This window comes from Anolis carolinensis, chromosome 3 (genome assembly GCF_035594765.1).
Source record: "Anolis carolinensis isolate JA03-04 chromosome 3, rAnoCar3.1.pri, whole genome shotgun sequence".
NCBI classification, from domain to species: Eukaryota; Metazoa; Chordata; class Lepidosauria; order Squamata; family Dactyloidae; genus Anolis; species Anolis carolinensis.
Window position 1 is genome coordinate 281,364,091 of NC_085843.1, and position 25,634 is coordinate 281,389,724.

Below are 25,634 nucleotides of genomic sequence, written 5' to 3' on the forward strand. Positions count from 1 at the left end.
ACGATTCCGGCCACAGGGGGAGCTGTTGCTTCACCATCCACTAGTGGCTGTACTTCCTCATTCCTTTCCTCGTGTTTTGCTGGCAGTTTTATGATGTTGTAAATTAGTTAAATTAGCCTCCCGCATAAAACGTACCTAAATTTCCCTACTTGACAGATGCAACTGTCTTTTGGGGCTGCATAGGTCAACAGCAAGCTGTGCTATTTAATGGTCGGGGGCTTAACCAGACCCGGGCTTCGAACTCATGACCTCTCGGTCAGTAGTGATTTATTGCAGCTGGTTACGGGTTGGACTTGGATGGCCCATGAGGTCTCTGCCAACTCTACTATTCTATGATTCTATGATTCTATAAGCTGGATTGATTCTACTGTATAGATGCACCCTGTGTCTCAAAGAGCTAACACAACTTTGAGAATTCCAACTGGAGTAAAACCATTGGGTCAGTGGTTGAATAGAGAATTTACATGGTAAATATAAGCTCCATTGATCAAATGGGTCTACTTTAGTTCAGACTAACAAGTAGATTTAGGTCAGTGATGGCGAACCTATGACACACGTGTCAGCACTGACACGTCTAGCCATTTTTGCTGACACGCGGTGGTCACCTCTTGGGTTGTTAAGTGTTTTCTGGCCAAATTTGGTGTCATTTCATCCAGTTGTTTTTTTGTTTACTCCATCGTACAAATGAACAGTACATTTATATATATATAGATTATTATTATATCCTATTATTATATTATCCTATTAATATATTTTATATCATTATATTATATTATACTAGCTGTGCCCGGCCAGCGTTTCTGTGGCATTGTCTGGTGGTGTTGGTGAGAAATTGTTGAGGTAGTGGTGGTATTGAATGTCTGTTGTATGGTTGTCTTTATGTTTAGTATGCACACTGAAGTGGATTATATGGCAGTGTGGAGTCAAGATAATCCAGTTCAAAGCAGATAATATAAGATTCTAAATGGGTTATATAGATGTGGAAGGGCCTTGAGTCTACACTGCCATATAATCCAGTGCAAATTAGATAATCTGTGGAAGAGGCCTAAGTGAGGCCTAACTCTGCCTGTGCCCTGGGCTGAGTGGGTTGCTAGGAGACTAAGTGGATGGAGCTTAGCCTTCAAACTGGCAGCAATTGGATAAAAACTATTATTCCTCTCCCTGTAATTAGGACTTTATTTTTCTTTTCTTTTTATTGTATGAACCTAGAGCCGTGAATGATGGGTTGTGTTGTCAAATTTCGAGGTTGGGGGGCCTGTAGTTTTGTTGTTTTGTCCGCTGCCCTGATGCCATCACTCTTATATATATATAGATTATAATTATATCATTCTATTTTTATTCTATTATTATTGTAGTAGAATATCATATTATTACTGTTATATTATATTATTATTATTATATTATTCATTATTCATGACTATATTGAAACTAGAATAGAGAGAAATCAGTGTGGAAACTTTGTGAAGCTTAAAATGCAAGAAGTACCATAGATTGTTGTACATGGAAATAATGGTAGTAAATAGTTTTTGATTTATTAAATACGGTTATATATTACAATTATACATTTTTGTTATTTAAACTGTGCATATTGCGAAATTATGGGGTTTTTTACTCAAAGTGACATACCACCCAAGTGATGCTAGGTTTTTTGACGAATTTCGACACACCAAGTGCAAAAGGTTGCCCATCACTGATTTAGGAAGAGTGTTTCTTGAGTTTCGTCTCAAGGAACTGAAAGGAGGAAAAAGAACAGAGGGAAAGGGGGCTAGTCACTCATCCAGTTTTGCACAAATGAACTTTGTCTTTGTTACCAGGAGAGTGTACAGCGGAATCAGCAGTGTCCAGTTAACACCATGTGCAAAAGACTCAGACCAGGCAGAGGAATTAAAAGAACAAAAGGAAACTTTACTTGTTGAGTTGAAGTCAAATAAACAGTTCAGCAATCATACAATGTCCTTGTAGTTGCATAGGATCAATAACCAATCAATCAGCATTTAATATATATACAGCATAGCATATTTAAAACTGCTACTTGACCGTAGCTATTAGAGAGCCTGTCTTTTTCTGTGCTCTCCCAGCAAGCTCAAATTCCAACTGACAAACCAAGCCATCTGCCAGCAAACAGATACATTGTTGTTTTAGGCATGGCTTATCTCTCTGCAAAGCTGAGCTCTTTTGCAGAGATCTCCTGCAAACAACCTTGCAAGGATTTCTTTACACACACACACATAGCAATTTGGCGCAATAGTCTTGTGACCATTTTGCTATTCCTGTGTCACTTTACCCCTCTTTCTTTCTCCCTTTTTGCAGAGTCCTGGGCAGCGTCTCGCAATTTGAGGAGTTTGGAAGGGTCTTCCATTGTCCAAAGAACTCGCCCATGAATCCAGCGCACAAATGCTCCATTTGGTGAAATGCCCATTCGTTTTACTCACGAACATAAACCCACACACATTGTGCCATAAAGAACCCGCTGGGCCTTCCATTCTGCTACATTTCGCTTTCTGGCCAGACAGAGAGCAAAGAGGGAAAACTATATCTCTTCCACCAAGCTGGAAAGGACAGACAGATGGACAAACTGAGAGATGCTGCAGACAGGTCTTGCTTCCCGAGTCCATTGCTAAGGTGTAAAATGGTGCCTGCTGTACACACACATCTCAGAATCCCTTTCTCATTATATGCAGTAGACTCTCAGTTAACCAGAACACAAGCAACCAGAACTCTCAAGCAACTGACAAAAATAAAAAAATAATGCACAATGCATTTACAAAGTTGATTGTATAATACAGCGAAGCTGTGTCACTTTAAGTTAGTCCGCCTTTATTTTCCTTACTTTGCTTTTAATTGCTGCATTTTAGTATTAATATCAAGACCATACAGAGTTTATAGAATGTTATATTGTGGAGTGTAGAATTAGGCCTACGTGTAAAAATAACTCTCAAGCAACCATTTATCAAGTGTCTATCAATCCCTATGGGAGTCAGTTAACTGAGAGTCTAATGTATTATCTCATGAATCAAGATGTTTATCCTAATTATGAAATGCTTTTGTAAAAGCTTCTGTAATGAAACCATGATCCCCCTATTAATGGTTTTCTACCATCACTACAAACACTACAAGAGAAATGCTTTTTGTAATTTTATTAAACATAACATCCAGCATGAAGCAAGAATCCTCAAAAGCTTGCTGGCTATTCTGTGAGTTTTGGGATGCAGCTGGCAATATTGTCCTCTCAATGTTTCAATTGTTTTTCAGAGTACTGTTATCCTGATGGACTCTAGGCTCAGCAAACAATTTATAAATAGAGCAATTCATCTTATGGGTTTCTTTTTCTGGCCTTTCTCATTGCAAAGCCTTGAATTTATCTCCCCTGATGGACAGTATATATGTGGGGAAATTGAATGTATTTTGGGTTTTGAAACCCTACCGACAGCAGTCCTTGGAATTAATGTTCCTTATGGCTTCAGAGTTTTGTCCCTTCCATGATCCAATCATTTGTAGGTAAACATATCACAAAGGGAAACACAAATCTCTTTGTGGGTGCATCTTCACTGTAGAATTAATACGGTTTGATACCACTTTAACTTCCATGGCTCAAAGTATGGGATCGTGGGAGTTGTAGTTTGGTGAGGTACCAGGACTATTTGGCAGAGAAGGCTATAGGCTCTTGTAAACTGCCTCTCCCATCATTCCATTGCATTGAGTCACAATTATTAAAGTGGTGTCAAACTGCATTAATACTACAGTGTGGATGCACCCTATGTCTTAAAGTGCTAGAGCTTGGACATAACACATTATATATAAAGCAATTTCCAGTAAAATATTGCAGGAATAACTCAGTTAAAAAGGATATGCTTTTTGTAAAGTCTTTTTCCATTTGCTTTTTCCTCCTTATCCCCTAACTGGAAGTTTTTTAGCTGCATCAGCTTTGGGAGAGTTAGAGAAACACAGATCTTTCATGTCTGATTGCTGCAGCATATCCGCAGCAAACAATGCAATATGGCTTGAACTGGGAAATAATGGTTTTCTACTTCAGATGCTCCTACTGTAACCTCATGTGCCTTTATATAACAGGCAAGGTATACAGCAGCTGCAACTAGAATAGTTTTGGATAAAACATTTGCTGAAACTTGCTGAAGTGCTCCTCTTATTTGGTGTGGTGTAGAAATACATCTCTGCTTTTTAATGCTATTTCTACCTCCGATACCAAATATTCTGTTGAAAGATTCATCTAGAGTGTAGAATATATGCAGTTTCACACCTCTTTACCTGCCACTTTTTGAGAAACTGCAAGTTGCTTCTGGTGTAGAGAATTGGCCATCTGCAAGGACGTTGCCCAGGGGACATTGCCCAGATGTTTTTACTATCCTTGTGGGAGGCTCCTCTCATGTCCCCGCATGGGAAGCTGGAGCTGATAAAGGGAGCTCATCCGCACTCTCCCCAGATTGGATTCGAACCGGCAACCTTCAGGTCAGCAACCCAACCTTCAAGTCATCAGTCCTGTCAGCACAAGGGTTTAACCCACTGCGCCACTGAGGGCTTCTCCTTTTACCTGCCATGACTCAATGCAATGAAATCCTGGGAGCTGTAGTTTGCTGAGGCATCAGCATTCTTTGAGCAAGAAGGCTCAAGACCGTGCAAAATTACAGTGATCACAATTCTCTTGCATTGAGCCATGTCTGTTAAAGTGGTGCCAAACTGCATTCATTCTGCATTGTAGATGTGCCTTTTGAGAACCTTAGTGCCAAACTGGATGCAGAGATGAACACTGAAGGCTGATGTCTTCAGCAGTTGGAGAAAACGGCAAAGTTTTGACAGACCAAAAACAAAATGCTTTCAGACAAATTCCCCCAAAACTCAATTCACGTTAAGGATCCCTTATGCGGAAATGTGAAATGCGAAATCTTCCCAAACTATTTACATGGATGGCCGAGATAACCGTACTTTTGCTTTCTGATAGTTCAGTGTTGTACATCAACTTGGTTTCATTAAAACATTGTGTATAAAATTTATTTTCAGGCTATATGTATAAGAAGGTACAGTAGAGTCTCACTTATCCAACATAAACAGGCCAGCAGAACGTTGGATAAGCCAATATGTTGGATAATATGGAGAGATTAAGAAAAAGCCTATTAAACATCAAATTAGGTTATGATTTTACAAATTAAGCACCAAAACATCATGTTATACAACAAATTTGACAGAAAAAGTTGTTCATTACACATTAATGCTATGTAGTAATTACAGTATTTACGAATTTAGCACCAAAATATCACAGTATATTGAAAACATTGACTACAAAAATGCGTTGGATAATCCAGAACGTTGGATAAGTGAGACTCTACTGTTTATATATATGGAACGTAAACGAATTTCAGTTTTAGACTTGCGTCCCATCTCCAAGATATCTCTATGCATATACAAAATATTCCAAAATTCAAAGCACTTCTGTTTCTAAGCATTTCCGATAAGGGATACTCAATCTGTATTCCCAATTTCCAGATCTGTCTACTAGGCTTTCGATATAAAGAGCAGAGGCAGCAGAGTCAGACCACTATATCCACAGATTCATCACCTACATCTAGGATTTTTTAAAAGTCTAAAAAGTAAACCTTAATTTTAGTCATTTTGTATAAGGGACACCATTTCCAAACATCACTTGAGCATCCATAGATTTTCATTATCTATAGGGAGTCCTGGAACCAAACCCTAGCGGATACCAAGGATTCAATGCATGGCTGTTTTGGCTCAAATGTGGTGAGATGCATTGAATGGAGACCCCAATCCCATTTGTGGCATGCTGCAGCCCAGTCCACATCCTCCCCATAATCTGTCACCACACAGCAATGCTGGACTGGAAAACAAACAAAGGGTCACTGAGATTTGTGCCATCTTGCTCCCTGTCTCCCAGACTGAATACATACATATTCCTGGTTACCAGGTAGCACTATGTGGGCTTAAGTAGCTCTCTGTACAGAAATTGTTGCATTGTATTTTTCTGCTGCTGATTATATTGAATTAAAAGGCCAGCACTGTTTTGTCTGCATGGGCAAATGGGTGTAATCCATTCATTGAGTGCTCCTTCTCAAGAGCTTCGAGGAGACTCTGCTATTCCATTCCCAGCCTACAAACGCCATTTGGATTAAAACGTCTCCCATCACTTCCAAGAAATGCTCCAAATATGAGAAGGACGCAATGCCTACAATCCTAATCTGGCACATAAGGAAACCCTTCCCAGCTAGAGAACAAAACAGAAGATTTTTTCAGTGAACATTTAGCTTTGTAAGCAAACTCTGACTGAAACAATACTCCATGTGGCATTGGAGAGGGAAGAACTATCCAGATGACAGAATGGTCTCAATATTGTTCAGAAAAGGGCTACCAACCCCAAAAGAGCAAGGACATGAGGAGGAGAACCACAGGTGTGGACTTGGCGACACTTGCGGAGTTGAAACGTGGCAGGCCGCAGTCCTCATATGGTTTTATGCAGGCAGCATAGGCCATGAGATGGGCAACGTATGTCTGCTCCTGAACTCCGTGGAAGAGATGCGCCATTGGACCCTTGGCCAAGATAGCCACGTCTTCTCCTCCGTGGGTCTCCGAAGAAAGGGGGACGGTGGCTTGTTGGTGGTATTCGTTGCCCTCTGATAAAAGGGAAGAGGCACAGGAGAGTCATCCCTACCAACACTGTGTCTCTGTGTCCCTAACCCAGCCCCAAATGAATGTGACTTGTGGGTACAACTCTACAAGGGTCATACAGGGTATTAAGGACCAACTACAACTTGCCATTCAAACACACATGGAGAGAGAACATACAGTATGGCCTCTGTATCTGCCGGGGATATGTTTCCAATGTCATGTGGATACACAAACCCTGACTCATTTTTTTAAGAAAGAAGCCATTGCTACTGGCCTGCTCTGGAAATTGTGTGAGGGAGGTCAAGTCCTTTCCGATGGTCAATAGGTTGGAGAGAAGTAGCGCAAACGAGTAAAACCAGTCCGAGTCAAAAGGCAAATTTCAGTAAGGTATGTGCTAGAGGTTCCTATGCTGACTGAGCGGTAGAAAAAATGAACTGAGGCTAGCTCCGCCCACTGGGCTATATATACTCTATTGGGGAGCGTGGACGGGGCTTCCGCCAAAATGTTTCAATAAAGATTTCTAGAAGGTTCGGAATGCTGCGCAGGCGCAGTGAAGTGGTCCCATATGTGCGAATTCCACAGAACACCACTCGAAGAAACACAGTTACAGGTAAGCAACTATATCATCTCCGGAATCATGACTCGGGACTCAAACTATTGCATCACACTCTGAATTGTGCAAATTTTACGCTGGTCTGTATGTCCTTTTGGACTCGCTTTTAGCTAGTGCTTTTCCTCTGGCACTGAACCCTTGCCTTACGATCTTCCTAGCCATGTGGCAGGTTATCGTTGTGTGCCAACTGTCGATCCTAGCATTGTTGGATTATCCAAATAGCAATAAAGACCAGTTGAAATTCATGGCATGCAGATTTGACACACAGAAGTCACAAGTTCTGCTTTGATTGTGCTTTTCCTGCATGTCAGGAGGTTGGATTAGATGGCCCATGTGGTCTCTTCCAACTCTATAGTCTATGATGCTATATGGATGTGCCTGCATGCGTGTATGTATATAAAGTGTACATACAATCAGTCTTCTACATTCACTGGAGTTAGGGACACAGAACTCTCACAAATATGAAAAACTACCCCAAACAGTACTTTTTTTTAACCTGTGAGAACACTTTTCTAGAAACCTCAAGGTCCTTAAGAACAACTCCATGGTCAACTTCCAGCGAAATCAGTCCATAGAGTTTAACTGAAGGATGTCTGAGAAAACATCACCATTGTTGTTGTTGTTGTTGTTGTTGTTGTTGTTGTTGTTGTTGTTGTTTATACACACAATATAAGTGCAACATTTCATACTCCTTCATAGTAGCCCCAATCTATCATAGACAATCTATTTTCTTAAGTCTACAAATACTCAAATCTGCAAAAGTCATTCTCATATATGGTATCTTGTTCCGTTTATGCGAATAGAAATGCTTCCCAACTCTCCAAAATTGAATGCCCTTTGTAATAAGAGATGCCTGCTATTCTTAGAAGGGATGGGATTTCTGTCCCTGAAAGGAATTAAATATCCTTATGATAAGGGGCACCTGTCAATCCTATTCCACCCACAATATCAGAACAGTGAACACAGTCCATCTTACCACTCTCTTCTGCATCCACATTGGGACGTCCCTGCTCAGTGATCTGGTAGCCTGGCCCATTCCCATACACAATGGATGTATATGTCTTGTTGTCATCTGCTAGTTCAGGGGCTAAACCTGGGGACAGAAGAGAAAGATGGGTTAGATAAGGTAACATGTTCATTGGGTACAAGGAGCAAATTCTAACTTGAAACAGCTCTGAGGTAGAAGGACACATTTCAGCGGGAGATTATCCCATACTGAGCACTTCATAACAGAGCTCAGTTGCAGGGAAGAGCTTCAAGGCCTGAAAAGCAAAGCTCATTCCCATGTAATAATCTCCAGGCTGGCAAACCAGAGTTCACTTAGGTGCCCAGACCAAACAATCAAAGGTTATAGTTATGTATGGTGCCAGCCCTGAGAACATTCTCATAAGCAATAAACAAGCTCTGAATGCATATTGTACTGGTCACATAGATTTCAGATGAGGATTATCAAATGTGCATTAAATATATTGCTCATACTCACTTTATCATTGTCTACACAACTCTGAAGGTCTATAAAATAATGATGCTTGGAATAAGCTTTATCTATCTCAGCCAGTGCTGGAAGTAGCTTGGATTGAATACAATGATGGGATTTATCCAAAGTTATTGATGGTCTGTTTGCCTTGCTCTGTTTCAGGATTCATTCCAGCTCCATGTTTCACTTGGGAAATGCAGTAACCTGATATTTCATTTCTACCCAACAAGGATATGCAATCATATCCCCAAAGCAATGTCCCTTAGCTTCTCTCCAGAATACGTTATTGTGGTTCTCAGCCCAGTTCTGAAGCACTCTGTGAAAATTGAGTGGGTTCTCGTGTCCCTCCTGTGAGCTAAGCTTCAAGGGGTAGCAACCCAGAACCACTACCACCACCATCACAGTGTTAACCAAAAAGTCAACCCTTTACCAAAGATGGAGGTGCCCCTCAACGTGTAGCCACCAAAGCTGAAGACGTGGGAGTGGTCGGCGGTCACCACGCTCAGAGTCTCGTCTTCATTTGTCAGTTCTCCTGCTCGCTGGATGGCCTTGTCAAACACTACCGCCTCCGTCAGAGCACGCTTGGCGAGGCCACTGTGGTGTGCAAGGTCGATGTTACCTCGTGCAGAGAAAAAGACACATTCCATGTCAGATGTCTGGCAAACCACAAACACTCCCTGGATTGGATGGGTTTCTCAAGACTCTTCAGATAGACTCAGTATGATTATTTCCTAGGTCCCCACTGTTTCTCCACTCTCTTGCTGTCTCTCATCCTCCATCCTGAATTTTTCAGAGATTTAGGGAACTAATTGAAAGGGGCCATTGGTATGATCTACGACTTCATCACATGGGTAGCAGCAAGTGCCATAGCACAGCTGATCAACAGAGCCCCACTCCACCCATCACACGACACACACTCACTTCCAGTGGGATTCAGTCAGTCAACTGTGACACAAGCATCCTATGATGCTTCACCCAGAACACAGGAGGCTTCCCATGTTCTGTAGGAAACAATGGGGCTAACATAGGGGTGGGGGGGAGAGATGTGCTGCAACATTTCCCCATATGTGATGGGGAAGCATCACTGCGGGCAAAATGGGGCACAGGGTGCTGGGATTGTCCTGCTGCCCTGCAGATTCACCACACAAGTTGATGTGATGAGGTCCTTAGATTGGAGGGGAGGTGGTCCAAGCAGTCCAGCCAACCAGAAGAGGAATAAACACATAAAACTCTTCAATATAATTATAAAACAAATTACTGTATATACTCGAGTATAAGCCTAGTTTTTCAGACCTTTTTTAGGACTGAAAAAAAAACCTCCTCAGCTTATACTCGGGTGAGGGTCCTAGTGGGCTTATATTCAGGTTGGCTTATACCCAAGTATATAGGGTATATTTATTATTTTTCTCTATTATTATTGGTATTGTTACATTTATTATTTTACTCTATTAATCATTATTATTGCATTTATTATTTTACTCTATTATTGTTACTTTTACATTTATTTTACTCTATTTTTATTATTAATACATTTATTATTTTACTCTATTATTACATTTATTATTTCACTCTATTATTATTATTATTATTATTATTATTATTATTATTATTATTATTATTGTGTCAGGAGCAACCGGAGTTGCTTCTGGAGTGAGAGAATTGGCCGTCTGCAAGGACGTTGCCCAGGGGACGCCCAGATGTTTTGATGTTTTACCATCCTTGTGGGAAGCTTCTCTCATGTCCCCGCATGGAGCTGGAGCTGATAGAGGGAGCTCATCTATGCTCTCCCTGGGTGGGATTCGAACCTGGCAGCTTTCAGGTCAGCAACCCAACCTTCAAGTCACTTAGTCCACTACGCCATCTGGGGGCTCCACTCTATTATTATTAAAAGGATACATAAGCACATTTACATTGAAGAAGATGAAAATAATGATTTAATCAGAGTTGAACAGTCATATCTTAAATTAGTTTGATGTAAAGATTCAAAAACATTTAAACTACTGATGCCTCAATGTAATTTTATTGGTATCTCGGCTTATACTGGAGTCAACGTTTTCCCAATTTTTTGTGGTAAAATTAGGTGCCTCGGCTTATATTTGGGTCAGCTTATACTTAAGTATATACGGTAATTGCAATCCCTAACCCTTAACTTTAGTATTTTCAACCAAGGGTGGAGAGCTTTGGGTTTCATTCACTCAAAACCAAGTCATCTGATAATACTTTGGTTACAACAAGGATAACTCATATCCTGGTAAATCCAGGCCCCTTTGACACTACTCCTATATCTCGGAATCTGATCCCAGGTTTATATGGGTCTACACTGCCAGAAAATCTGAGATAAGCATATAATAAAGGATCAGATCCTGGGATATAGGGGCAGTGTGGAAGGGGCCATTCAAATTCTGTGAGACTCTGAGACCCCATCTACACTGGAAAGAGGGGCACATCAAACATAGTGTCAAGTAAGGTCACAATCTCCCCCACTCCTGAGGTTTCGACCCTGTAAATAATGATGCACACAATCCAACTTATCTTCAACAAAAAGGTAGAAACCCTTGGGGTTGCGTTTGAGCAGCTTGATTGCAACTTCTACCATTTCTATGAGAGATGGGTCATTGTTGCGTTTCAGCTCATATTGCATGTCCTTGGGTTCAAAGAGACCTGCAGGGAGGGAAAGAGAAAGAGGAATTAGCAGCTGTAAGTAGTTTCTGTGTAGAGGTGGACCTGAAGCATGTCAAGGTGAGAAGATGAGAAGATGGGCTGGGGAGAGGAATTGGGATTGGTTTACCCAACCAGGACAGTTTACTGTCGCAGCCCTGTTTGGGGTGTATCATTTCAGGATGTGGGTGAGATTGGGTTGGGGGTTGCACAAGGCTCTTCCTTTAAACACTTCTCTGACAAGTTTATTATGATTTCCCCTTTCTTCTTGGGGATGCATTCATATATAGATGTTGAGATCCTACAACCTGAAATAGTACAGACCAAGAAGTCTTCACCACACAGTTCTCTGCAGTATCAAAACTGATCTATAATGTTCTGGAATACTTTGAGTGCTGGACTAGGTCTCTGGGCCTCAAGGGTTCAAATCCCTGTTCAGTCATGGAAATATACTGGATAACTGGGAACAAGTCACTTTCTCAGCCTGAGAGGACTACTCCATCCTCAACAGATCTTGCCAAGAAAATCCTATGATAGGCTCCCCATATGTTGAAGTTAATCTGAAGCACATATCAAAAAATATGGATGAGCATTGGACTACAATCCTGAAGACCATGATTTTAAGGCTCTCAGCCCTTAGGGTTGCCATATATCGGAAACAATATATGGCATAATAAAGGCACACAACAAAATATAATTTCTGGCATCAACCGGGAGACAGGTTGGAACACTTTACCCATGAGACGGCTCACATTCGGGTCATCCCCAGCTGCCAAAAGGTCTGCTTTGTTCCAGACGTATTTGGAGCCCTGGGAGAAAACGGAAATAGGAAAAAGAATGACATCTGTCTACTAAAACCTTTAAGATGAATATCCCTTGCTGTCCTGTTTTGTTTTTCAACAACAGCCTTAAAACACTGTGGTAAGTAAATGAAAACTGTTTTACTTCAGCAAAACATAAAATACAGCACACTCAGTGGAATAATGCAAAATGAAGCAAGGAAGTCTTAGGGCAAGCACAGTTCTTCGTCTCTGATAAATTCACAAACTAAGTATCAGTCTTACTTCAGACAAAGAAACAGCAATAAATCCTTAGGAGCAGTTTGCCAGATGCAGACTTGAAGCAGGCACAAGGGGAGTGAAGAGTCAGTTTGTCACCAGCAAGAGCTGGCTGCACCTGCTTCTGCTTTATAGCCCTGGGTCCCCTCCCAGCTGCTAGGGCAGTTCCTAATTACTCTGCTGCATTTCTGGCAGCTATTCTAGCTGAACGATGTCTCTGCTCTGTTTCCTTTCACCTCTCCTGAAAAGTGGGAACTTCCAAAATCTCCTCCTCAGATTCCAACTGTCCCTCTGATTCATGAACACTTTCCTGCTCCCCTTTCTCTTCTGAAGAAGAGGAACCCCCAACACTTGCCACATTCATGGTAGAAATGTAACCTGAATGGCAAGATATGGTGGACACAGGATGCATGCTTCCATTCAGTACATTTAGCTTGTTCTGGCTTGGAGACTGACATTATGTGGAATTTTCCAGACTTTGGCTCAGTCATTAATCAGAATGGAGACTTCAATAAATCAGAAGAAGACCAAGGCTTAGAAGGGCAGTGATGAAGAAAGTAGACAAGATCCTGAAGTATAGAGATATATCACTGAATAGATACTAAAGTTTGGATGGTCCGTGCCATTGTATTCCCAATTTCTATGTATGGTCATGAAAGTTATACAGTGAAAAAAGCCATTAGGAAGAAAATCAACCCATTAGATGTGTTGGAGAAGGGTTCTAACAATACGGTGGGTTTCTAAAAAGATCAATAAATTGAGCAAATCAAATCTGGACTATCTCTAGAAGCCAGGATGACTCAACTGGGGTTGTCATACTTTGGACAGATCATGAGAGCAGGACTTCCTAGTCAAAACAAGAATGCTTGGAAAGATAGAAGGCAGTCATGACATGAAACCCACATAGCAAAATGGAAAAGACAGAAAACACTTACTGGAGAAGCCTTAAGCCACTCGGTTATGAGGCTACGGTTATCCTTGCGGATGCCAACATGAATTGGGTTGGAGGGGTATTCAGGGTCCGGAGTTCCTTCTGGGGACATATACATCCTGCCTCCACCCAAGATCACCTGTCAGGAACAAATCACTTTGCAATAAAGATATTTGGAAGCCATATGAAGTCGGTCTAGAGGAGGATAGTGATTTGGTAAACGCACTCTGGATAACAGTCTGAACTTGACAGGAATACTCCAAGATGTGATATACCCTCCTCAATCCTGGCTCAGTATCTTCTAGCTTCCTTAAAGTTTAGGCTACAACCCATTGTAGATTCACCACTAGACATGGAAACTTCTAGTTTTCTTTATTGGTGGCATAAAGCAATTAAGGATGTGGAATTTTTACCTGTTAAGCTTTATAATGTCAATTAGTGAACAGCAGAGAAGGACTTTGGGCCTTGAAATCCCAGCGTCTGCAATAGCTTTGACTCATGAACCACAAGAACTGCTCAGAAAGTGCTGCAAACTGCCATTCTCACTAACTCTTTGTTCCAGAAGTTGGCATTTCTACTAAGAAACAGAGATTTATACTCTCTGGATCGATTTTCATAGCAGCTATAGAGCTCCAGGACCACAAAATGTCCAGGTCTTCTAGCTCAACGGGCTACATAGCAGTAGTTCTCAACCTGTAGGTCCCTAGATGTTTTGGTCTTAAACTCCCAGAAATCCTTACAGCTGGTAAACTGGTTGGGTTTCCTGAGAGTTGTAGGCCAAAACAACTGGGGACCAAAGGTTGAGAACCACTGCTATATAGGAAAGGCCCTGTGCAAAGATGAGGAATTTTAGGATTTGGGGTCCAGATCCACTAAATCTTCTGAGGTTCCCATCTGCTTCTACATGATTTGCTCATTCATTGGGTCCCATACACATTCTTTCCTTCATTCTACTGGTTCAACATTTTTCTCCTAAGGCTTAGCCAGTGGACAAGATAAAATATGATGGATGTTTCTGGTCAGACTTTTCAACTTGGGGCTCACCCACCAATGAGTGGTGGGACAGGATGGTGGCATAGAAAGAAGGTTTTGTCTCCTCAACCTACCGTGAAGTTCACATTTTCCACAAGTTGTACAGAGATATCATTGCAGCCTTCCTTGATGGCAGACTCGGGCATGCTGGAGTCCGCGTACCAGTTCCGGTTCGCCACATGAGCATAGGTCCCAGCAGGCGATGCATGCTGGACCCGGGTGGTGGTCACAATCCCAACAGATTTACCTGAAAAAGAGAGAGAAATTGAGGTTCAGGAAGAGGGAACTATCAAAGCTAATCAATGAAAACCCCTACATGAACTGAGATTTCATTACCTGTCACTAAGGAGGCTGTTCAGGTCCTGAACCGGTGCTTGGCAGCTGTGACAGTCTGGATGAGGGCGAACAAATTGAAATTGAATCCAGACAAGACAGAGGTCCTCCTGGTCAGTCATAAGACCAAACAGGGCATAGGGTTACAGCCTGTGTTGGACGGGGTCACACTCCCCCTGAAGACACAGGTTCTCAGCTTGGGAGTTCTCCTGGATTCATTGCTGAACCTGGAACCTTAGGTTTCAGCGGTGGCCAGGGGAGCATTCGCACAACTAAGACTTGTGAGCCAGTTGTGCCCGTACCTTGGGAAGTCTGACTTGGCTACGGTGGTCCACACTCTGGTTACATCCTGCTTGGATTGCTGCAATGCTCTCTATGTGAGGTTGCCTTTGAAGATGGCCCGGAAGCTCCAATTAGTACAACGGGCGGCAGCCAGACTTATAACCGGAGCGGCGTACAGGGAGCACACCACGCTTCTGTTACGTCAGCTCCACTGGCTGCCAATATGCTACCGAGCTCAATTCAAATTGCTGGTCTTGACCTATAAAGCCCTAAACGGTTCTGGTCCAACTTACCTGTCTGAACATATCTCCTCCTATGAGCCTACGAGAACCTAAAGATCATCTGGGGAGGTCCTGCTCTCGGTCCCACCTGCTTCGCAAGCACGACTGGTGGGAACGAGGGACAGGGCCTTCTCAGTGGTGGCTCCTCAGCCATGGAATTCCCTCCCCAATGACATCAGGCAGGCTCCATCCCTTTTGGGCTTTAGAAAGAAAGTAAAGACATGGCTATGCGCACAAGTGTTTAACAAATAAGCTTTTTATGGCTTGACATGGTCTGGAACAAGGATTATGTGTAAGGTCTCTGGATGAATGGATCTGAAGCACTTTACATACGAGGGCTATCCAAAAAGTAGATTACATTTTGGAATTAAAAATGAACAATGTATAGGAGAAAACATTTACCATATGCAGTTGAAAGCCAGACCTTCCCTTCCTGCAGCTGCGCATGTGCATGCGCTCAACTTTCCCCCATGCTCATCCTGGATCGCTCTTCTAAGGTTTTGCAAGATGAACACCTTTCCTGTCCCAAAAAAAACCGGCTGCCAAATCCTTGCAAGCATTTGCAAAACAGAAGAGCGATCCAGGACGAGCGTGGGGGAAAGTTGAGCACATGCACATGTGCAGCTGCAGGAAGGGACACCCGTCTGCTTGAGGATGCAAGCCAAGTGGCAACATTTGGTGGGGAAGGACTTTCCAAACTCTTTTATCGCTATGAGAAGTGCCTAGATTTCAATGGGGACTATGTTGAGAAGTGGTATTTGGGTCTGGCTTTCAACTGCATATGGTAAATGTTTTCTCCCATATACTTTGTTCATTTTTAATTCCAAAACGTAATCTACTTTCTGGATAGCCCTCGTATTTTAAGCTTTGTATATTGTTTTTAATTGTTTAATTGCCTAGCTGCTTTTAATTGTTCTATGTTTTATTTTACTGTACTGTTGTTTATTGGCATTGAATCTTGCCAGATTTATAAGCCGACTTGAGTCCCCTCAGGTGAGAAAGATGGGATAGAAATGATGTAAATAAATAAATAAATTATGGCTAAGTCCCAGCGAATCTATCAGAGATCATATGGCAACCTGGATCTCTTGTGCTGTCTCAACACTACAGAATTATAGTAGTTTAAACTGACATGCTTCAATGTTATGGAATCCTGAGACTGGTAGGTTTGTGATATATTTGCCCGTTTCTGCCAGAGAGCCCTGGTGCCACAATAAATTACAGATCCCAGGATTCCATATGACCGGACCTTGGCAGTTAAAGTGATGATAGACTGCTATAATTCACTTTGACCAGGAGGTCATGATTTCGAGGACAGCCCATGTAGGGGTGAGCACCCAACAATTAAAAATAAAATATAGCCCCTGCTCGTTGCTTACCTATGCAACCCAAAAGATAGTTGCATCTATCAGGTAGGAAATTTAGGTACCACTTATATGTGGGGAGGGTAATTTACAACACCATAAAAATCACCCAGCCACCATTGGAATGAGGAAGTTGCCGTTGCAGTGGATGATGGAGCAGCTGCTTCCCCTGTGACCAGAATCAAGCATATCCTCAGGAAGCTGGAAGCTGGAGAAGGTTTAAATTGCCTCTGCATCTGTCTCTGTCTCTGTTCTATGTTATATGGCATTGAATGTTTGCTTTATATGTGTATAATGTGATCCGCCCTGAGTCCCCTTCGGGGTGAGAAAGAAGGGTGGAATATAAATACTGTAAATACATAAAAAGGAATTTACATTAGTTAAGTCAGCAGAGAGCAAGAAGGGGCAGATTGTACTCTTCCCAGTTGTTTTTAGGCAAAAGCAAGCTGCTGCAGTCTCTCCTAGCTTGTCTGTCCTGCCTCATTAATAATTTTTGCCATTTTTACTATGTTGCTTGGCTAGAACTGCCCTAACTTTAAGTTGTAAAACATCCGGATCCAACACATCAAGGGGTGCAGGAGTTGGGGCACACGATATGGATCTGGACACATCTCACCCACTTCTGCCCTTTCCGTTCTTACCGGCCAGCTGGGCCCTCTTTACCACCGAAATCACTTCATTGCCAGCTGTTGTGTTGCATTGCTTATTCCGTGCAGCTGCATTCAGTCCGATGGTTTGATAGTTGCTCTTCACCCCACAAAGGTAAGCGGTGGCTGTGCCGGCACTGTCTGGCACTTGCCGGTCCACGTTGTACGTCTGTCAGAAAACAAAGAGGACCTGGCCACTCATTTTGGTGACTTGGCAGGGAGAAACTAGAAAAGAAAATAATTAGGGATGCAACTGCAAACTTGGGCCCTCCAGGTGTGTTGGACTTCTACTCCCACAATTCCTAACAGCCTCAGGCCCTTCCTTTCCCCCCTCATCCACTTAAGCTCCAGCCATATACATATGAGGGTTGGATGAAAAATAATGCCTCCACCTTCGTAACTCCTCAACAGATGGCAGTACTGGTATGCGGCCGGTACTGGGTTGTTCAGTAGATTCTCCTCTACAGTTCAATTGTTGGGAAGCCTTAGCATTGAATGGTTGTGTTGTTAAAGTGTGAAGTATGGAACCCTGCGCAGACAGTCGGTCAATGCGACTTAAGCCACGTGCAGTCATTGAATTCTTGACAGCAGAAGGTGTCACCCCAAAGGAGATCCATCCGAGAATGCAAGCTCTTTATGGGGATTGTGTGGATGTGAGTACTGTCCGTTGTTGGGCAAGTAAGTTTAAAGATGTTGAGGTGGGAACATCTGACTTGTGTGACAATCAAAGAGCTGGATGTCCTGTGACAGCAACTACAGAGTTTCGCAAGCAAAAGGTTAACAGATTGATTCAGGATGATCATCCTATCACTCAGAGAGAAATTTCAAGCATAATTGGCATTTCACAAGAACGTGTGGGTCACATTATTGCTTTGCTTGACTATCGGAAGATCTCTGCACGATGGTCCCTGTGAGATGCTGGTTGCGGAAACAGAGTGTCAACTTCTTCCGTGACAGCTTCAGAAAACTTGTTCATTGTTGGCAGAAATGTATCCAATTGTTTGGTGATTATGTGGAAAAGTGAATAGTGGTCGTTAAAGAGCACAATCTAAGGATTATTTCTGCGTTTGATTTATTAAAATATTCCCATCCAAACCCAAGTAACGAAGGTGGAGGCATTACTTTTCATTCAAGTATATGGCTGGAGTTAAACTTTAAAATCTACCTGTGCTTATTTACATTCAAATTCACCTTAAGAAGAAACCTACAAAACCTATGTTGTTCATAACTTACCTGTATTTGGATCCTGCAGTGGCCCTATCAACACCACACACATCATTGTAAGATCGCAAAGCAGTACTTGCTGAAATTCCCTCTTCTACACAACCACTAAAGGAACAGGAGCCTTGCCCTTCATTTAACTTGGCAACCCTACCTCCCAAAGTTGATGGTGGCAGTGAGGAATGGAGTTCCCCGCTTGAATTCTTAACTGACATGCTGATGGCAAGGGAAAAGTTTTGTTTAGTTTTTCCGACAGCATAAGAAAGGTTAGAGGGTGTTGGACCTGACTTTCAGGAAAATTGTGGGAGTTGTAATGCAAAATTAACTTTGCCAGGTTTGAAGGGAAGGAGAAGATAGATGGTGAAAGTATTGCTCGTAATGTACAGCTCCTTATTTATTATTTACTAGCTTTGCCCAGCCACGCGTTGCTGTGGCTTTTCGTAATCTTTTGTTCGCCAGGTGGAATAGCACTGAATAGCCTTGCAGGCTGAAAGCCTGGCCATTTTCTTTATATGGGAATCCTTGTTTGGTGAGCTGGAATACAATGAGTAGTCTTGTTGCAGCAAGTATGCATGCTGTTATTAGTCACCTTGATTAGATTTTAATGCCTTGTAATCTGAAAGGAGGTCTGCTTCCTGAGTGGGATAATCATTTTTTGGGAGGTGTTAGCTGGCCCTAATTGTTTCCTGCCTTGTAGGTTCAAACCCTGGCTGATTCCTGCCTGGTGGAATCCTTTGTTGGGAGGTATTAGCTGGCCCTGATTGTTTCCTGCCTTGTAGCTTCAAGCCCTGGGTGATTCCTGCCTGGTGGAATCCTTTGTTGGGAGGTATTAGCTGGCCCTGATTGTTTCCTGCCTTGTAGCTTCAAGCCCTGGCTGATTCCTGCCTGGTGGAATCCTTTGTTGGGAGGTATTAGCTGGCCCTGATTGTTTCCTGCCTTGTAGCTTCAAACCCTGGCTGATTCCTGCCTAGTGGAATCCTTTGTTGGTAGGTATTAGCTGACCCTGATTGTTTCCTGCCTTGTAGCTTCAAGCCCTGGCTGATTCCTGCCTGGTGGAATCCTTTGTTGGGAAGTGTGAGCGAGGCGGTGTGTGTCCTTTTTGCCCCCTCCCATCAAAAGGGCCAGGAGGCCCACAGTTTGGGTGGGCAGTTTGGTCTCCATCCGACTCCCCCTCTTCCCAGGGTGGTGAGGGGCGGCGCAGGAAGAGGGGTGCGAACTGCCGCTCTTTTCAGCACTGTGTTTTCTGAGGCCTCAGCCGGCCACCTGGCCCTTTTTCACCCCCCCCCCCCGGTCACTTGGGAGGCCACTTGGGTTTGTGGAGTAGTGTGGCGATTGCGGGAATAGCGACTCACCGGTGTGCCTGTGGGCTCTTAATCTCCGGGTGGTGTGGGGCATGCTCCTTCTCGGGGTTTGGAGGACGGGTGATGGCGGCGGTGAGGGAAGAAGTGACCGAGGAGCCCCGCGGCCTCCCCCCCCCCTCGCATCCAGAGGGCCGGGAGGCCCAGAGTTTGACTATCCAGTTTGGTCTCCAGTCGGCTTCCCCCTCCCCCAGGGTGGTGAGGGGTGAGCCAGGAGAGGCAACTGGGAGGCTTGAGCCCATGTTGGGCCGGCACAGCGCCCTGCAGGCCTGTTGCCCCCGGCAGTGCGAGGGCTACCCCGGCGTCGAGGTCCAGGACCTCACCACCGGCTCGACTTGCTGTGAGTACACCCGCCCCTTTAGGCCTAAATGGAATTCCCAGGCTCGCCTAGGCAGAGCGGCCAGCCGTGGGGCCTGCCTTTTTCCTACTCCTGGCACGTGGTGGCTCGGGGCTGTTCGGCAAGATGGCAGCAGCAGCGTCGGGGGCAGGTGCGGCCGTTGAGAGGTGGGGTGGGGGTTGTTCTGTCCGCGCGCAGGTTCGCTTTTGGCGCAGGCGCAGATGGTTTGTTGCCTTTTTTTGGGTTTTTTAACCCCTTTTTAGGTTCCTGTTGTGTTTTTTTGTTGTATGAACCTGGAGGCAAGGCTTTTCCGTCGTGTTGTCAAGTTTGGTGGTTCTGGGGCGTATAGTTGTGTTGTTATAGTCACGGTGCCCACAACTTTATCCTTTTATATATATAGATTTTATTTACAGTATTTATATTCCGCCCTTCTCACCCCGAAGGGACTCAGAGCAGATCACATTGCACACATATAAGGCAAACATTCAATGCCATATAACATAGAACAGAGACAGACGCAGGCACGGGCTGGCCTCGAACTCATGACCTCTTGGTCAGAGTGATTTGTTGCAGCTGGCTGGTAACCAGCCAGCGCCACAGCTCCTTACCTTAGAAAGAGCCACATAAGGAAAGCTGTCCATAGTCAGAGGCGTTTCAGGACCCAGGTGGTTCTGCATCTGGCCTTTCAAGATCCGTGTGGCAGTGATGGTGGGAAGGCCCATTCCTAAAAGGAGACAAACAAAAAGTGAGGAAACCCACACTGCTAGTGTTATCGAGCCACAATACTGTACTCCCCCCCCCCCCTCGAAAGAGTTATATTTCATCAGGAGACTACAAGCAAATATATAATTAAAAACCTTTTCCGGAGGTCTGGAATTGTGAAATTCCAAAGTGTTAGAGGTTCCAGAATGGATTTAGCAGCAGCTGTACCCTATGAACTCCATTGTGCCTAACCCTTTTAGAAATTGTATTAATTTGATGATTTTGGGTAGTAAAGGTAAAAAGTTTTCCCCTGACATTAAGTCCAGTTGTGTCCGACTCTGGGGGATGGTGCTCATCTCCATTTCTAAGCCAAAGAGCCAGCGTTGTCCATAGACACCTCCAAGGTCATGTGGCCAGCATGACTTAGTTCTACTCAAAGGGTGTGCAATGAAGTACGAATTTTTGGTTTACAGATGTTATGTTTAATTGTGTGTTTGTGTTTTAAAAGGGTAATTATTACAGTTATGCATCTCAGCACTCAGAGGCTGGTTGCCATGGAGAAGTAGGCGGAGCCAACTGCCGTTTTGTTGAAGAAGTGCAGAGTTTAAAATAGAGAGTCAGTCTGTGCTCTGATGAGGCACAGGGAAGATTGATTCCAGGTTGATGGGATCAAGGAGACTCAATTGTTCATTTTGAGTCAGTTTAAAATAAGTTTGGTGACTTATTTAATGTAGTCTGTGTCCTGGTAAGGAACAGAGAATCTGTGATTGTATATCACAGGGGTGACTATGGTTTAAAAGTAGCAGAGAAAGAAGTTCTAACTACTTTACGTAAAGGAAGTGACACTTTAGGGAGTTTGACTCATCTCATTCTAGTATTTTAACTGTTAATAAAAATACCTCCAAGGAGAAACAACATTGTAACCACTAAGCTTTGTGCCTGAATAAACTTGCTATTGTTCTTTCAACATCTAAGCCTCTGTCACATATATTATAAACCAAGTTACATCACCATCTAAAGTGAATAAGAAGAAGAAAGAAAAAAAAAAAGGTAAAAGGTCTCCTCCTTGAGTCTTTGGTGGTTGCATCTTTACAAATTGGTGGCAGCGGTGGGATAAAAATATTCCCCCTGCCTGAAAGAGCCTTAGACGTTCATAGTCCTTTACAGGGTGCATTTACGTTGTAGAATTAATGCCGTTTGACATCACTTTTACTGCCAGGCTCAATGCTGTGGTCTATTGGGGGGAACCAACCACTCCAAATCCATGCACAAGTCTAGTGTCAAACTGCATTCGATCTATGTCATAGATGCCCCATTTCCTAACCACTCACCATCTCCTAGAAAAAGGATGAGGTTCTTTGCTTGGTAATGCCGCGGCTGAAGTTTCAAGGCGTTTTGGATGGCCTTGGAGGCTTGCTGGTTCCAGAAGTCTGGCTTCTCTTCTTCAACTGGAAAAACAGAAAAGAAAGAGCTAAAGACTGGCAGGGAATTAATGGCAACATTTGTCGACAAAGCCTGCGATCTTGCAATCGGGTGGAAAGGGAGAATTTCGAGATCAGTCTTGCAATTCAGAGTGCAACTAAATCACTGCTTTGGGGTCCCAACCCCAAATGGGATCCCCTTAGCTCAATGGGACTCCCAATACATTTGCCAACAGTAAACATTTTCTGAACAACATCTTGTTGCTGTTTTAGACATTTTCACGGACCTGCTGCACAGTGTTTAGAGTAGGCTTTGCAAAAGATGCTTTAGCTGTCCTTCGTAGAAAAGGAAGTCAGACTGTTTAGCAAGCCTTGCAAGTGCTGGTTTATTATCAGTAAATGCTTAATGTTTATACCTATTTTATATACCTATATAAATAGGTATATAAAGTATTGGGCCAAAAAGGGTCCCAAGTACAAAAGTTTAAGAAGCCCTGGATTAAATCAAAGCTGGAAGAAAGTAGATCAGCTCTTCTAACGTTATTTAGATGGAGAAAAAATGGAACATCCACAACATCATTACATTGACAGTATTAAGAATCCATGTCTGCAATGACTGAAGTATTTTGGATTTTTTCCAGATGTTGAAATTGCTGTATTTGCACATACAAACATAACGAGATCTCTTGGGGATGAGGTCCAAATCTAACTTGACATTCATTTATTTTTCATCTACCTTCTACACATAGTCTGAAGGGAATTTTAATACTTTCCTTGCATGAAACAAAGTTTGTGTGCATTGAACCATCAGAAAGCAAAATTGGCATTATCTCAGCCACTGAAATTAACAATTTAGGATTATTTCAGATTTCAGAATTCTAGATAAGGAATTACCTTTACCTTATCCATAATATAAATGATTTATAAACATAGTACAACATACCGTGGACATTGGTCTATTCCCCATTCCTCTTTCAAACTGGTAAAGAAAATTAATTGTGGTTTTCAATTTATGGCACCAAGGGACAAGAGGAGCAGTCAATAAAATGAATCCAAATTACAAGAAAGGATATTCAATGGGTTGCTATATGGCCATGTTCCAGAAGCATTATCTTCTGACATTTCTCCCACATCTATGGCAGGCATCCTCAGAGGTTGTGAGGTCTGTTGGAAACTAGGCAAGTGGGGTTTACATATCTGTGGAATGATGTCCAGGGTGGGAGAGAGAACTCTTGTCTGTTGGAGGCAAGGGTGAATGTTCCAAATTGCCACCTTGATTAGCATTGAGTAGCCTTGCAGCTTCAAAGCCTGGCTGCTTCCTGCCTGGGGGAATACTTTGTTGGGAGGTGTTAGCTGGCCCTGATTGTTTCATGTCTGGAATTCCCCTGTTTTGTCCACAAGCATATGGAACCTTCAACAGAAAGGAGGAAACCATGAAAATGAACAAAATCTGGCTAGCAGTATTAAAAAAACCCCTCTAGAATCAGGACAGTAAATACAGAACAACAGTCAGAAACAAGGGGGTTCCAGACAGGAAACAATCAGGGACAGCTAACATCTCCCAACAAAGGGTTCTCCCAGGCAGACTTTGAAGCTGCAAGACTATTCAATGCTAATCAAGGTGACCAATTTGGAACATTCACACTTGCCTCAAAGAAACAAGAGTTTTTTTTCTGCCACCCTGGACATGATTCCACAGATATATAAACCCCACTTGTCTAGTTTCCAACAAACCTCACAAGCTCTGAGGATGCCTGCCATAGACGTGGACCAAACGTCAGGAGAGAATGCTTCTGGACCATGGCCATACAGCAACCCAGCGATTCCGGCCATGAAAGCCTTTGACAACACAAGGATATTCAACTTACAAAGAACTTCTTTAATTCTTTGGATTGAGCTCTCCACTTTTGGAGGTCTCTAAACAGAGGCGAGATGGACATCTTTCAGGAGTGCTTTAATTATAGACTGCTGCATGGTAGGAGTTGGACTAGATGGCCTTTGTGCCCTCTTCTGGCTCTTTAAGATTCTATTATTCTAAATCAGCATTCTTTAAAATTACTTGTTTTTCTTTCAATAGCCTTGGTCTGCTTATGAACTTCGGAGACATCTGATTGAAATAAAGCCTGGAAAAGTTACTGACTTAATAGACAGCAACTCAAAGAAGAATGACTTGATTTCTTTGATTTGCAGAGGAGCTTGGTTATCTTGCAAAGCGGTTGCCTGTGATAGGGAAGTCCATTTAGGAAAACATGGGTTTTATCAGTATCAAAGGTAGAACTTTTCCAAAGGTTTGACAAGTGACGCGTGACTCAAAGCAGAAAGCAAGAGAAAGTGAAACTGGTCCATAATCTGGTGACCTTTTCCCAAAGACATAAATGCTGGAGAAAACACAGCTCTGTTCTTGTAAAATTTAAGGGAATTGGGTGCCTGGGTTGCTTCTCCTTCTAAGTGACGGATGGACCTGTCCTATCAACCCATGTAGAGGCTTCCTCAAATTTGGAGCATCCTTCTCCTTGCCTGTGCTTTATGGGAGTCTCCAAATTTCCAGTGTTTCCCAAACTCTGGTCTTCCCAGTATTTGGGACTTTATCTCTCAAGATTTCTGATCCTTGGCCAAGGCAGTTGAGACTGAAGTCCAGAACACCTGTAGTACTAGAGTTTGGGAATCACTGGTTTAGACCCTGGCAGCAAACAATAGGAATGTTTCCTTCTACAGACCTCCCAATCCCACAATACTCCTCCTGCTGTTTCCTGATGTTACCTGGAATGATGGCACCGGAGAAGGCCAACCCCAGCCAAAGCCCTATTCCTGGGAGCCACATCCTGGCAGGTGGGAAGATAGCGGTGTTTGAGGAATCCCAAAGAAAGTGGCAAAGTTCAGCAGCTCTCTTATAAGACGGGGGCCCAAGGGACCTTTGAACATCATGACAGCTGTGAATCATCCTTATCAAATAATGTTTTCCCTTTTAACTCCTGACACGGGACGTTTCAGGACTCTTGCCATCAGGAAGTGACCCACTAAACTGGTTTAATGCTGAGGCGCCAACTGTAACAACCTCAATGCGTTGTCGAAGGCTTTCATGGTCGGTTTCAAGGTCTTAGCCCTCATTTTGTGAAGACAAAACAAGACGTCATATTTTGGAACAAAATGTTGCAGCATGAAATCTTCGATTCAGGCAGGCATATGTCATGTTCTGGACTTATGCAGAAAAAGATGATAGGTTTACGATAAGTAAAGGTAAAGGTTTCCCATGACGTTTAGTCCAGTTGGTGCTCATCCCCAT

General features: G+C 43.0%; 2 protein-coding genes across 2 annotated transcripts in view; one reads left to right on the plus strand and one right to left on the minus strand.

Annotated features, from left to right (window-relative positions):
- The window catches only part of ecel1 (endothelin converting enzyme like 1), a 99,254-nt gene extending 93,211 nt beyond the window's left edge, over positions 1–6,043 (plus strand). Inside the window, exon 18 of the mRNA XM_003225483.3 lies at positions 2,311–6,043. Within this exon, the coding sequence (XP_003225531.1) occupies positions 2,311–2,410 (100 nt within the window). The 3' untranslated portion in view covers positions 2,411–6,043. The remainder of the gene's footprint in view (positions 1–2,310) is intronic.
- LOC100566185 (intestinal-type alkaline phosphatase 1) lies at positions 1,885–25,432 on the minus strand. The gene is made up of 11 exons (XM_016996303.2): positions 25,407–25,432; positions 22,262–22,509; positions 20,837–20,952; positions 17,307–17,481; positions 14,480–14,652; positions 13,378–13,512; positions 12,121–12,193; positions 11,259–11,387; positions 9,157–9,348; positions 8,226–8,342; positions 1,885–6,641 (listed from the first exon to the last, which is right to left on the minus strand). The coding sequence occupies exons 1-11, from the start codon at positions 25,430–25,432 to the stop codon at positions 6,376–6,378; spliced, it is 1,650 nt and encodes a 549-aa protein (XP_016851792.1). The 3' UTR covers positions 1,885–6,375.
- Between the last annotated feature and the right edge of the window lie 202 nt (positions 25,433–25,634).

Bases quoted from the DNA above. Each gene is read 5' to 3' on its own strand.
- LOC100566185 (XM_016996303.2), bottom strand. From the start codon at position 25,432: ATGAAAGCCTTCGACAACGCATTGAG. The intron at 17,482-20,836 runs GTAAGGAGCTGT...GTTTTCTGACAG, and splicing joins CTTATGTGGCTCTTTCTAAG to ACGTACAACGTGGACCGGCA. The intron at 12,194-13,377 runs GTAAGTGTTTTC...GTTTTCTCCCAG, and splicing joins AGTGGCTTAAGGCTTCTCCA to GGCTCCAAATACGTCTGGAA.